The sequence below is a fragment of the Mesoplodon bidens genome, assembly GCF_964165515.1.
Source record: "Mesoplodon bidens genome assembly, chromosome: 14".
Lineage (NCBI taxonomy): Eukaryota > Metazoa > Chordata > Mammalia > Artiodactyla > Ziphiidae > Mesoplodon > Mesoplodon bidens.
Genome location: NC_138170.1, coordinates 10,012,912 through 10,027,140, shown reverse-complemented (window position 1 = coordinate 10,027,140; position 14,229 = coordinate 10,012,912). Strand labels below are relative to the sequence as shown.

The 14,229-nt window shown below is 46.7% G+C and overlaps 1 protein-coding gene across 4 annotated transcripts in view; it reads left to right on the top strand.

Annotated features, from left to right (window-relative positions):
* Positions 1-13,712, top strand: part of ST3GAL5 (ST3 beta-galactoside alpha-2,3-sialyltransferase 5) — a 48,126-nt gene extending 34,414 nt beyond the window's left edge. For all 4 annotated transcript variants that reach the window (XM_081254676.1, XM_081254679.1, XM_081254677.1 and 1 more), the window contains exons 4-7: positions 3,317-3,660; positions 7,117-7,303; positions 8,772-8,930; positions 12,472-13,712. In XM_081254676.1, the coding sequence (XP_081110802.1) occupies positions 3,317-3,660; positions 7,117-7,303; positions 8,772-8,930; positions 12,472-12,720 (939 nt within the window). In that variant the 3' untranslated portion in view covers positions 12,721-13,712. The remainder of the gene's footprint in view (positions 1-3,316; positions 3,661-7,116; positions 7,304-8,771; positions 8,931-12,471) is intronic.
* The last annotated feature ends 517 nt before the right edge of the window (positions 13,713-14,229 follow it).

The following is a 14,229-nucleotide window of genomic DNA, read 5'->3' as shown; positions in this document are numbered from 1 at the left end:
GTTCTCATCCGAGACGGATGCCATCCGGACCCCACTGCGTCCTTCCTCGCCAGCCTGCTCTGGCTCCCAGGTTTGACACTGTCCGCAGTGGAGAAGAGGAAGGTCGAGATGCTTGCGGTCTTGACCGCAGCTCCACGCAGCGAGCTGTCCTCCCGAGGCACTTTTTCTTCTGAGCTTTGAAACCTGAAAGAGGAAGGAGGGAGGCTGAGACACCTCTGGGGCGTGTTACATGTTTAAACAAGTTGAAACAAGAGAAGAAAAGGAATTGCTGTGGCTTTGGCCATTTCCAGTGGCAGTTAGAACCTTGTCACTGGGATTGATTTATTGCACCTGCGGAGGGACGGGAGGGGTCACCATCAGAAGATGCTCTGCCCACAGTCTAGAAGATTAAGTTTGAAGCCTGAGATGGAACTCTTTGCCAGAATGGAAATGGAATGAAATGTCACTCCTTCCAAATGAAACTAGAAAATTTGGTGCCCAGCAGAGTCACGCTTCAGTGTCCGGCTCCGTCACCGAACCTCTCGTTCCAGCCCTGAGTCAGGCACTAAGCTTCTGTCTTTGGCACTTCTCAGATGTTCATTTCTATCCCAGGAGATTTGTAAAACAAGATGCTTGGGATGTCCTTCCATAGTGAAGAATTAGACCTTTTGTTCTCTAAACACTTGTTCACACCCCCAGGCCCGGGGTGTAGAGACAAGTATGGATAGTACATGTGGCTCCTCTGTTGGCCCTGCCCCCCAGTTGGGCATTAAGTGCCTGTAGGTGCAGAGTGTCACCAACCTGGAGGCCTGGTCAGGGCGAGCCCTCCACTCAGGGGCTGTTCTGGGTTACGACCGATTCCCTGCTTAGCCTTCCCCTGGATTCCTCACGAAGATGCTCATTCGCGAGGTATCCGTGGTGTATCAGAATATGTATCAGTGGTGGTCTTTGTCACCTGCTCTCTGTAGGCAGAGGCTGGGACTGTAGGGGTTTGGGAGGTGATCAGGCGCCGTGAGCCTGCCAGCTCAGCCCTCTTCCTGGGTGCGCCACCTGGAACCCATAAAGCGAAGACACTCAGGACCGTCTTGCGAGGTGTCCTAGGTGTCGTGCCGGTGACCTCAGACGGTGACCTCACGTCGTGTCTGCGGCATCTTCTGAGGCTCAAAGAAAATCCATTCCCTTCTTCAGACCTGGGGCCAGATTCTTAAGATGTAGACGGCGTGCTCTTCCCAGTACTAAGACCTTTTTGAAGCTGTAATTTAAAGAGAAGGGAGTGGGGTTCTCCTGCAGTAAGATGATTATTTCTACAAAAATTTTATTGTACAAAAATGAGACAAGATTTTGAGGAAAAACATAGTTGAGACAAACATTTAAAACTGTATATGGCAATAATAACCCTCATAATAGTACTGACACAGTTCAAAAGACATATTCAATCCTAAAAATAAATATCCCAGCAAATAAAATAGAGGAACACACACACACGCACGCACGCACGCGCGCACACAGCGTGGTGAGAGGAGGGATAAGGTAGGGCCAAGACTGCTGCACGTGGCTATGAGGACAGGAAGCGCAGTGACGCTGCCAGATGATCCCGAGGCAGCAATTGGCCAGACTGAGCCCAGGGGCAGACTGGGGGGCACGTGGGGGTCTGTCCCTGGTTTCTCCGTGTCTTGCCGTGTTCAGCCCGGCTAGTGTACTTGGCCTTCAACAGTCATTTCTTGTGGATGCAAAATATTAACGTGCAGGGAAGCTGGTATACAAAACCAAGGCAACTTCTCTGTTGACCGGACACCGTTGCAGGTTCCACCCGGTTCCCATTCCAGACTGCGTGAAGCTCATTACTCCATCTGATAAATAAGCCTGTTTCTCATCCAACTAGATAGGAACCTGAAATAGGAAATCTTTTTCTCTTTTGGCTGTGCTGCACAGCACGTGGGATCTTAGTTTCCTGCCCAGGGGTTAAACCCATGCCCCCTGCACTGGGAGCTCGCAGTCTTAACCACAGGACCGCCAGTAAAGGCCCTGGAAATCATTTTTTTTTAAATTGTGTTTAAAAAAGAAACCCACATAAAATTTACCGGCTTCATTATTTTTAAATGCAGAGTTTGGCCCTGTTAAGTAGATTGACATTGTTGTGAAACAGATTTCTGGAACATTTTCATCTTGCAGCACTGAAACTCTGCCCGTTAAACAGCAGTTCCCCATTTGCCTTCCCCCTCAGCCCCTGGGAACTACTGTTCTTCCTATTTCTACGAATTTGACTGTGTTAGATACCGTCTCTAAATGGAGCCCTACAGTATTTGTCTTTTTGTGGCTGGCTTATTTCACTGAGTATAATGTTCTCAAGCTTCATCCATGTTGTAGCGCATGTAGGATTTTTTTTTTTTTTTTTTGTGGCCGCACCACGCGATTTGTGGGATCTTAGTTCTCCGACCAGGGATCGAACCCAGGCCTTCGGCATTGGAAGCACAGAGTCCTAACCACTGGACCACCAGGGAATTCCCATGTCAGGATTTTATGAAACATGAAATCTTAAACACCTCAAATTTGAACAGCTTAAAATAAACACCTCAAAATTTATTCAAAATTTATTTGTTCAAAATTTATTTGAAAATTTGTTCAATTTTTTTCAAAACTTGTTCAAAATTTATTTGAACACCCCAACTTTATTTGAACAGCTTAGGCTAGGAGGGTAGGAAGTGGGGGTCCTTCCTTGTGCCATGAAATAAATATCCTTGTTGAGTTTGTCTCCTTGTCATGTGATTCTCCCAGGTTTCCCCCTCAAGTTTCTAGCATAAATTAACTCTTTAAAGCAGATTTTTGTTGTTGTTGTTTTAAATTTATTTATTTTATTTATTTGCTTTTGGCTGCGTTGGGTCTTTGTTGCTGCGCGCGGGCTAGAGGGGGGCTACTCTTCATTGCGGTGCGAGGGCTTCTCATTGCGGTGGCTTCTCTGGTTGCAGAGCACGGGCTTTAGGCACGCGGGCTTCGGTAGTTGTGGCGCGTGGGCTCAGTAGTTGTGGCGCATGGGCTCAGTAGTTGTGGATCAAGGACTCTGGAGCACAGGGTCAGTAGTTGTGGTGCACGGGCTTAGTTGCTCTGCAGCATGTGGGATCTTCCCGGACCAGGGCTCAAACCCGTGTCCCCTGCATCGGCAGGTGGATTCTTAACCACTGCACCACCAGGGAAGCCCCCTAAAGCAGACGTTTTGTGTTACAAGACAGTCGTCCACAAGGGAGCTACATCAAACATCGCAGGAGAAAGTGTCACCTGTCAGAGTATATTTCTGATGCCTGAGAGCCTTTGAAACTCAGGTCTGTGTGCTTCATTCCAGAGAGCCCAGCAATATGCCCAGCAAGTCCTGCAGAAGGAATGCCGGCCCCAGTTTGCCAAGAGGTCGATGGTGCAGCTCTTCAGGCGCAGGTACAGCTCGGACCTGCCACCTTTCGTGACGAAGGCCCCCGCAGGGAGCAAGGCGGAGTACAAGTACGACCCTCCTTTCGGATTCCGCAAGTTCTCCGAGAAAGTCCAGACCCTCTTGGAACTCTTGCCCGAGCACGACTTTCCTGCACACTTGAAAGCCAAGAGCTGCAGGCGTTGTGTGGTCATTGGAAGTGGTGGAATCCTCCACGGACTAGAGCTGGGCCAGGCCCTGAACCAGTTCGATGTTGTGATAAGGTACGTTGGCTTTCAGACCATCCTCTCCCCTCTGGACTTTAGTTCTCTGCTGTGGGTCAGGGCAGCACCCGAAACAGGAGGGACCCAGGCAGCCCTACATGTCCCTGCCTTCAGGGGACTCACTGTTTGAGGAGCTGAAACAAAGACATGAAAGGACTGGACGCCCCGAACTGTGCAGCACTGACCCTAATTTTGGTAAAAACCCTTTCGGAGGGGGTGAAGGTTGGAAGGATCGGTAGATAAGCCAGCAAAGGTGGAAGGCTGTGCCAGGCAGGGCCCAGAGGAGGCTGCAGTGCAGGGAGCTTGAGTCGGTGGGACGCCTGGCTCCTGGGAGCAGGGCTTGGGGTGGGTGAGCCCCGGAAGGTGGCACCGGCTGGGACCAGAAAGCACACAGAGGTGTTTGAAAGCCACGTAACAGGCAATAGGCAATCATCCTACATTACAGGAGTTTCTGATAGTTTGACGGTCATGTCAGGGGACACCAAGATTTCTAGTCTGGGGTCTGAGGCGTTAGTGGGACCGCTGTCAGAAATGGAGAAGTTGAGGAAAATCTCTGGCTAGTGGGGGAGGATGACAAGATCCATCTCAGATATTTTGAGCCTGAAAGTGGTGCTATCTCCACATAACGCCTTTATCCCCAGCAGCTGCGACCTCGGGCAAGGTTCCTTGCTGTCCTGTGCCTCCGTTTCCTCATCTGTAAATGGGGGCAGTGATGGCACAGACCTTACAGGGTAACTGTGAAAACAAAACGAGTTAACATCTAGATGTAAAGCACTTGGAACAGTGTCAGACTTGAGGTAGATGCTCAGTACATGTTAGCAGCTATTTTGGGAGAACGTGTAGGAAGCTAAGGAGGAAAGGACACGGGGTGTGAGATGTTTGTAAGAAAGAACCAGACTTTTGTAAGGGCCAAGAGATAGAAGAAACAAGGAAGAACTACGTTTCAAGGCGAAAGGTGTGAAGTGAGGGTGTGGGAGTGGGGTGGTGGACGTTGGTGGGGTGAAGGAGGAGGTAACTGCTTCCTTTCTCTGGGTGCTTCCTGTGTGCCAGACACTGTCACGTGCTCTGGATGGTCTCGTTCCATGGTGAAGCCATCCCCTTAGCCAGTGTCAGGCATGAGGACACAGAGACACTGTAGGGCACAGGGTCCAGGCCAGAGCCTAGCATTCCAAATGCAGGGTTCTGAGGCTTCCAGAACCTCACCCTGACTCTGTGTGAGCAGCTGAATGATCAGCCGTGCACATGCAGCACCGGGGGAGGCAGACAGGACCCCATATGCCCTTCTAATGGTGTACGACCGACCGATAGACGGGAGGAGAAGAGGTAAGAAACTGGGGTGCGCACTCCGGCCCAGAGGAGAGATGCAGCGGAAGAGAAGGGCGGCCTTGAGCTGACCTTGAAGAATGCTGGGATTTAGCCCTTTAGGAAGCAGGTGGGCAGGAGATCTGGATGGGGAACCTTACCTGGCAGGAGGAGCGAGGGCCTGGGAGAGGGAAGGGGGGCTGGGCAGGTGGCTTGATGCCCCGTGATGGTGAGGCCAGACTGGACAGCATGCACTTCCGGCACGGGCACTGGGGGCCCCAGAGCACTGGGGACCAAGGAAGGGGACTTAGCCTGATTATGATGGAGATCAGCTGAAAAACTTTTTGGGGGTAACTTCTATTTATTTATTTTTAAAATTAATTTTTTTTGGAGTTTAGTTGATTTACAATGCCGTGATAGTTTCTGCTGTACAGCAGAGTGAATCAGCTGTATATATATGTATATCTCCACTCTTTTTCAGAGTCTTTTCCCATATAGGTCATTACAGAGTACTGAGTAGAGTTCCCTGCGCTATTCAGTCGGTCCCTATTAGTTACCTGTTCTGTATATCGTAGTATGTATATGTCAATCCTAATCTCCCAATTTATCTCTCCCCCCTGGGGTAACTTTTAGGTTTAAAGCAATTCTGAACTTAACAGGAAAGTTGCAAGAGTAGTACAAAGAACCCCCATTCACCCTTTTCCCAGATTCCTCAGTTGATAACCCTGTATCACACTGGCTTTATAATTTTCTCTCTTTATATACTATTATTCTTTTCTGAACCCTTTGAGAGTTAGTTGCAAATCTCAAACTCCTTCTTTACCCCTAAATACTTCAGTGTGCATTTCTTAAGAACAAGGACATTCTCTTACAGAACCGCATGACGATATTCAGAATTAGGGAGTTAACACTGATGCAGTACAGACCTTAGAGCTACAGTCCTTATTCAGACTTCACCAGTTATTCCAGTCGTGTCCATTATTTAAAAAGAAAGGAAAAGAGGGCTTCGCTGGTGGCGCAGTGGTTAAGAATCCGCCTCCAAGGCAGCGGACACGGGTTCGAGCCCTGGTCCGGGAAGATCCCACATGCCGCGGAGCAACTAAGCCTGTGTGCCACAACTACTGAGCACACATGCCACAGCTACTGAAGCCCGCGCACCTAGAGCCCGTGCTCCACAGCAAGAGAAGCCACCGCAATGAGAAGCTCGCGCACTGCAATGAAGAGTAGCCCCCGCTCGCCACAACTAGAGAAAGCCTGTGCGCTGCAACGAAGACCAAAAAAACGCAGCCAAAAATAAATAAATAAATAAATAAATAAATAAATAAATAATAAAATAGAAAGAAAGGAAAAGAAAAAGAAAATACCTCATCCAGGATCATGCTGTGCATTTCGTTGTCATGTCTAATAATAGCTTTTAATAATCCGGGAGTTAGGTATCTGAGATCTGGAAGAGGAAGTGGCAGTGGAATAGAAAAGAAAGGTTTATACAGGTGTGATAATACAGGGAAAGAACCAAACAGACTTTTTTTGAGATTTCAAAACTGCATACCTGTGTGAGTGGTACTGCTTTGGGAAGAATTCTTAGCATTTTCCCCAGAGCATTCACCCTGGCAAAGCCTTCATTGATCTAACAGTTCTAAGTGCCCCAGATTCCTGCTTGAATTTACGACCAGGTTGCACTTGGACCCAGTGCCCTCCTTGGGCCCAACCCTGTCTATATAACTATGGTTTGTGTCTGCCTTTCCCCGGTTTTTAGGTCTTCTTTTTTGATTACCTTTTTTGAAATTCTGGCAAGAACCACTAATATCTAAGCACAATGGGAAGCTTTCAAGGAAACATTACTAGTGCCCAGAGTGTAATGTGTTTGGGTTGGCTTAAAGTGACAGGACTAGATGGAATTGCTTGTCACTCAGAAATTGGATACGGGAGTCTTCTGCAGACTGAAGACTGGCGTTCACCAAGCACCTGGAAAGGGCAGAGCTGAGGGATGACAGGGCTGCTGGGAGGGGTGCCCTCCCCCCCAACCACGGTGCCCTACCCCCCAACCACACCCTCGTTCCCAGTCCTAAAAAAATGTGGAAAACACGCTGCAGGAATGTGGCATGTGGTAAAGTGGTTAATGTCAATTTATCTTTGTCCTTTTTACTTAAATAGGTTAAACAGTGCACCGGTTGAAGGATATTCAGAGCATGTTGGAAATAAAACTACTATAAGGATGACTTATCCAGAGGGTGCACCACTGTCTGACCTTGAATATTATTCCAATGACTTGTTTGTTGCTGTTTTATTTAAGAGTGTTGACTTCAACTGGCTTCAGGCGATGGTCAAAAATGAAACCCTGGTAAGCACTAGAAATTCAGCTATCAGATATGCCTTCGTAAAAAGCGAAGGGGTCTCTGATTGGAATTAACAGGCTTTTATTTTTAAACTAACACACATGCTTTCAAATAAACACTCCCTTTGTAGAAGCCCCTCAGAACTTCCCCTGGAAATTGCTTTCAGAACTTGACTGAGTCACATGTGGAAACTGGGATCATTAGTGGAAATAACAAGCTTGGGACCAAAATGGCTATTATTGAGGTTGACCACCCACCTCATTCACCAGACTTGAATTTACATGGCTTCTGACTATTTTCAGAAATTAGATTTATGTGCATGAATATAAACCATTATTGAGGCTATTCAGAAGAATATACATAAATTCTCTGAAGAGTATTTTCAAAGAGATTCTCCAAAAATGCTTTGATTGGTGGTGTTCTTTATTTTTTCTTTCTTTTTTTAATGTTTATTTATTTATTTGGCTGCGCTGGGTGTTAGTTGTGGCAGGCGGGCTCCTTAGTTGCGGCATGCAAACTCTTAGTTGCAGCATGCCTGTGGGATCTAGTTCCCTGACCAGGGATTGAACCCGGGCCCCCTGCATGGGGAGCGCGGCGTCTTATGCAGTGCGCCACCCGGGAAGCCCCTGGTGGTGTTCTCGTTGGAGTCAATTCACAGCGTTCCAGAGGGGCAGATGTGGAGGAGACGGCCCCCGCTTGGTCATATTCCTTTTCTTTGTCTTTACAGTAATCCATCACCTTACTTTATAGTCCCCCAACCCCCCACATTATGTTGAAATAAATTCCAGAGCTCAGCTGTTAAGCAGTGTGTGTGCGTTTATATGCACTTGCACAAACCAGCTGACTGTAAAGTTAACAGGACATATCAGACTTTTCACAGAAGCTTCATGTGCTGGAGAATTTGTATCTCCAAAGCTCGATTCCGTACAGGTTATTGTGGTCCTCTGGATTTTCTCTCGGGTAGTTGTTCTAGTTGAAAGATGAAGCACATATGAGATGACTTACAGACAGTTACCAAGAGACATCACAGGACTAGGAAGTGGAGTAAGTGGAGAAGGGAGTGCATGGTGTGGGGGCCTGAGCACAGGCGGGGCACCCAGAACACTTCATGCCCTCGAATTGGATCTGTTTGCTTGGTTTTCCCTGGGCAAAATGGTGGCTTTGGATCCTAAAAAGGCTGACTATCTCAGGTCATTACCTGAAGAATTTCTTCCCCAAATCAATAAGAGCTGCTTCTGCAGTTCCTTTCCTTGTCCAGTGCCACCTTCATAAATCAGATCCTTAGAGTTGCTTGTCTGAGTTGAGGTACTGGATTTGCATAGATCTGTGACTTTGCCACAGAATGCAGCACACAGACCCACAAGGGACCACACCACGGTTCTGGCCTCATTAGCAGGGGATGCACTCTCCCCCCTCCACTGATAAGATAACTTTATTAAATCCCCCTAACGATTGCTTGCTTTCTTTCCTTAGCCGTTCTGGGTGCGACTCTTCTTTTGGAAGCAGGTGGCGGAAAAAATCCCACTACAGCCCCAACAGTTCCGGATTTTGAATCCAGTTATTATCAAAGAGACTGCCTTTGACATCCTTCAATACTCAGAGCCTCAGTCAAGGTTCTGGGGCCGAGATAAGGTATTTTTGTCGCTACTGAAACTTAACTGTTCTTCTTTGTGCTGGAAAGGAGACGCCTATACAACTTTCAGTTAGAAGCATCTTCCAGGGATGAAACTTAGTCATTGATTAGATGCTCCATGTGTTTTTCCCTCTCTGCATCTTCACCTTAGGGCTCCCCACTGTTTAATCCCCCCACTCCCGGTGGCTCATCTCATTAGTATAGTCAGCATGTTAGCACTTCAGTCACTGAGATATTATTTAAGGTATTCTTACTCCAGGCCTCCATATAATTAGCTGCAGGACACTGCAAGGAACTTTGGTGGTCAGAAAGTTCTTTACGTGTTAACTCTACAGGCCACTTGGGTGAAAATTGACGTTTGTCATCCCTTTACAGGTGATAGTAAATAAGCAATCCTCTAGAGCAGTGCTTTTCAGTGGATGCCTGGAGCCCACCCCAGACGTTGTGATTTAATCTGTCTGTGTTGTGGTCTGTACATTGGGATTTTCAAAGTTCCCTGGGTGATTTTTATTTTTCAGCCTGCTTTGAGAACCTTGGTGCTATAGGCTGTTCACTGCAGTAGATTCTTCACCTGCAATTAGCCTGTGTTGCTACTGGGGGGAGATGCCTTTATTACCTGTTTCTTCATGATCTGAACAGCTAAACCTGTGTCTTTAAATAAAACTTTTTAAAAGCAGTGGAAATCGTTTAAGCAAAGCATTTATATTTAAGGAAAAGCAAGGAATTTTGAAACGTGGGGACTGCTACCCACACTGCGGGCCCGAGATGCCTCCTAGGAGATGGGGCTTGTCCAGGGTGCAACTGGCAAACACAGAGCTAGACTCAGGGGTCCTCATGCAATAGGCAGATGAGCAGGGTCTTCTGTTTGCCCTTTGAATCCAATTCTAATTAGAAAGATGCTTTAACACAACTGTGTCAGTTTTAAAGGAAGAATTCTGTGCTTGTTAAGGAAAACAAATACCTGAATCGTCTCCTTAAAATAAAAACCTGGTTCTTCACTGTGATCAGTAAGAGCCAAGTCCAACTCTGCCTCCAACTTCAGGCTTGAACACCCAGCTCGGGTGAACTGGTTCACATAGTGGAAGCTGTTCCCTTCGCAGTCCGCCATTTTCCTCCAGGGCTCTGGCCTCTCCATCCGTGGGGAGCCCAGGAGGGCCACGTAGTTTCTGCCTGTTGCAGGAACGTGTCCAGAACCCATGGTGTGTTTTCCCTCTCCTAGGAGAGCAGCCCTACCCCGACCAGGGACTGTGAGGTCTCTGATTGGCTTTAGCTGGGCTCCCACACACAGAGCACGTGGGTCCCTGCAGAACGTGGGCTTATAACTTTTAACCTGTTGGCATCCCTTTTTTTTTTTTTTTTTTTTTTTGGTAGTACGCGGGCCTCTCACTATTGTGGCCTCTCCCGTTGCAGAGCACAGGCTCCGGACGCGCAGGCTCAGCGGCCATGGCTCACAGGCCTAGCCGCGCTGCGGCATGTGGGATCTTCCCGGACTGGGACACAAACCCGTGTCCCCTGCATTGGCAGACGGACTCTCAACCACTGCGCCACCAGGGAAGCCCATGGCATCACTTTTAACAAAACAATTTTATTAAAAAGACAACCTACTTTGGCAAGATTCTTAAACTAAGTTATAAAGAGGTTTCACTGTAAATGCACTTAGATTTCTGTATTTTTTAAACTGCCCTGTTCCTTTATTAGATTCCATAGTATTTTTTGAAACACAGGCAGATGCTCATTTGTTGGTTTGCAGGTCGATTTTATTTTAAAAATAACCTTTAAAAAATGGACAGGTTTAATTATGTGACATACGAAATTGCTGAATGGCGAAGGGTATCAGAAACAAAGTTAGTGGGGGAAAATTTATCATAGAAATCGCAGAGTAAATATTCTCAAAGCATTTAGAGACCTTATCAAACCTAAAAGAAAAAGATGAGCCAATAAAGAAATGAGGAAAGGATATGAACAGACATTTCACAAAAGAAATTAATACAGCCCAGATATACATGATAAAATGTTCATCTTCACCAGTAATCAAGTAAGAGCGAATTAGAGCCACAGTGACATTTTTTGCCTGTTTTCTTAGCAGAGATTTAAAAGCTTGATAATGTCCTTGTTTGGCGGGAATGTAGGTAGAATTATAAGCTGGCACTTTTTTCCAGAGGGTGGTTTGGCAATACGCGTATCACTTTAAAATATGAATCGTCTTTGACCCCGCAATTTGACTCTAAAAATTTTATTATAAGGAAATCAGAGAAAATCTGCAAGGCTCTTCTAGGATGTTCATCATAGCATTGATATCAAAGGACCAGAAACAGCCTAAACATTCATCATTAGAGAACTGTTTAAACGTTATGGTATAGTCGATGCAATATAGTGTGACCGTTGAGGATGAAGAAAAACTAATGGATATGAAAACACCTCCACAGTGTATTAAGCAAGAAAATCAAGTTACAGAACACTTAATTTAATCCCGTTTTTGTTTAAAAACTAAAAATGTATATATAGAGTTGCATAGGAAAAAGCTTGGATGTTGTTCCAGTTTACAGAAAAGGAGAGCTGTGTATGGAAGTCACACAGACTCGGCTGAGATGAGCCAAGGAGGTATATTTGCACATGAAAGACGATACAAAAGAATATCAAGTACTAGACGGGCAGCAGTCTCCAAGGAAGGCTTAGGCATTGCAGGGCTTTCTGTGTTCCTGTCTACCGCCCTGTGTGCTGTCTTTACCCAAGTCTGTGAAGGAGATCCAGAGAACCAATTCCAGATTTACAAGTGGCAGGATGCTGGACGTGAAGAGGGAGTGGTGATACAGTCAGAATTCACAATTTTGGACATTTGGCATTCTAGGCCAAAGTCAGCAAGGGTACATTTTGGAAAAAAAGCAAATGTGAAAGCCCGTAATTTGAGGCGAAAAATGTACTTGCCTGAACAGAGAGTGAGCAGAAACTGGCTGAGCTGCAGGACATGTGAAAATGGCCCGGGGGTGTTATTTGCCAGAAAGGCAAGTAGGGGTGAAGTAAGACTGTCTTCACAAGTAAGAGGTGAAGACAGTCTTCACCAGCGAGAGCCGAGTCCACTCTGTTCTCAGGCAGAGGCTGTACAGGAGCCAGCCAGGACGGGACGGGTTCCCAAACCACGTCCGGAGAAGGGCTTTGGCCACTTGTCCCAGAGCAGACCTTGTAGACATTTGTCACATGAGAGAGGAAATGGGTTAGTCTTGCTATTATGGTCATCCTGTGCAGGACCGGTGGGTGGAAGTTTTAGAAAGAACACCTTTTAGCTTGGTGCAACAGGACCTGCCAGGCTGCCTGTTGCTTGTGTGTTAAAAGAATTCACATCACAGACCATGATTTAGAGTCTAGATTCCTGACTTGGATGGCAAGTCAGACTTTAGAATTGGATGAGACTTGAAATTGTGTGATGTATAAAATTGCAGCCCCCAGTGCCACTTTCATCACTTTGCATGGCATGTAGCATACCTGTAAAGCAGTGACTTGTGCTAAGACCTTTTTTTTTTTTTTGTCTTTTCTCCTTTCCAGAACGTCCCCACGATTGGCGTCATTGCCGTTGTCTTAGCCACGCATCTGTGCGATGAAGTCAGCTTGGCGGGCTTTGGCTATGACCTCAGCCAACCCAGAACACCTTTGCACTACTTTGACAATCTCTGTATGGCTGCCATGAACTTCCAGACCATGCACAATGTGACGACAGAGACCGGGTTCCTCCTGAAGCTGGTCAGAGAGGGCGTGGTGAGGGATCTCAGCGGAGGCATCCATTGTGAATTTTGAACCCAGAAAACCTCACTTGAAAATGCAGTTCTGACCCGGAGGGCTGTTTTTCACAGCCTTCTTGACGCATCCTGCAAGAACTTTGAAGTGCAGCTGGTGTTTTGTAACTTTTAATTTAAAAAACAAAAACAATACACAAAGTTCTGCTCTTCCCACTTTTTTTACCCTATTTATTTGAAGCCAGTGTTTTTGCACAAAATTGTGTAAGTTCATTTTGAGAGCGGGAAAGACTTTCCAAAGAGAATTGTATGTAATGATGTTTTATTGTATTTGAAGAAAGTTATTTAATTTGTAACAACTCCGTTCATGTCTACTGCACATAGAATCCCAGGTTGTTACGTGGAAGGAGGGAGGCGACTCCTTTGATGGCAGCCCTGGATGCCTGATTCTGCTTCTCCGTTAGTCTGTTTGGTGAGACAGATGTCAGAAGCACCTCCAGGGTGACGTGCTGGGTAGCGAAACCACTGGGACTGGTCGGGCCATGCTGCTGCATGAGGCCTGGGGCCGGTCGGAGAGGTTCACAGTCCCTCTCCATTGATCTGCCTTCTGCAGGAAGACTTGTAGGAATCAAGCAGGGGAGCTGTCCTGCAGGTCCCAGGTCACGGAGGGACACAAGAGACATTTTCTGGGTCCTCCAAGTACTGCAAAGCTGCCCCAGGCAGTAGAAGCCACGGTCTTCCCCGCAATTAGGACAACTCTTGGATTTCTTGAGAGTGTTTCACTGCCTTCCAAACACTTAAGTGTTAACCCAGAGTATTCCACTGTCTGAGGTGGCTTATAAAAATGAGGACAAAACCTCTGTGCTCCGGAGTCGTAGAGGGATAAACTCTTTCCAGGAATAATCATGTTTTCTGAAACACTGAAATGAAGTCTTCCCAGTGTTACAGATTGCCTATTTAAGAAAAAACGTTTTTTTTTTGAATGCCTCCTTGGCAGTGTGTACCAGGCAGTGTGCTGGTCCAAAAAGAGTAAAAGCTTTTGAGGAACTCTTACAGTCTAGTTAATTTGAGTGCTTTTTTTCTTTTTTTTTTTTCCAGAAAATACGTTTATACGTCTAGCTAAAATGTCCTTCTGGGATGCCACTGCGAGGCAGGACCTCACTGCAGAGGCCTGTGAGGAGGGCTGGAGGATGACGGGGTCTCCTCCGCTGGCTGCTGCCGCCGCCCCTCCCCGAATTCTATTTCTCCCACAGCCCCGGTGCAGCTCTGACTCCCAGGCCAGGCCGATGGCTCCCACATCTGCCAGCTCCTCGACATAATGCAGGGCAAGGAGCCAGGTCATAGCTCTGAATGAGTCCCTTGGATCTCCAGGGTTCTGGGGTCAAGCTCAGAGCAGCCTGCGTAGCAAAATAGGATTTCTCTGGTTTTATGTCTTTTCTTAAACTTTTCTATGGATTTTGCTTTCTACTCTGTAAGACACTGTTGAGGAAAAAATGCTTTAAAATTCCTATCTGTTAAATGGTGAGACTTAGCTCTGAATATTGAGACTCAGGAAAATGGTCCACAACTG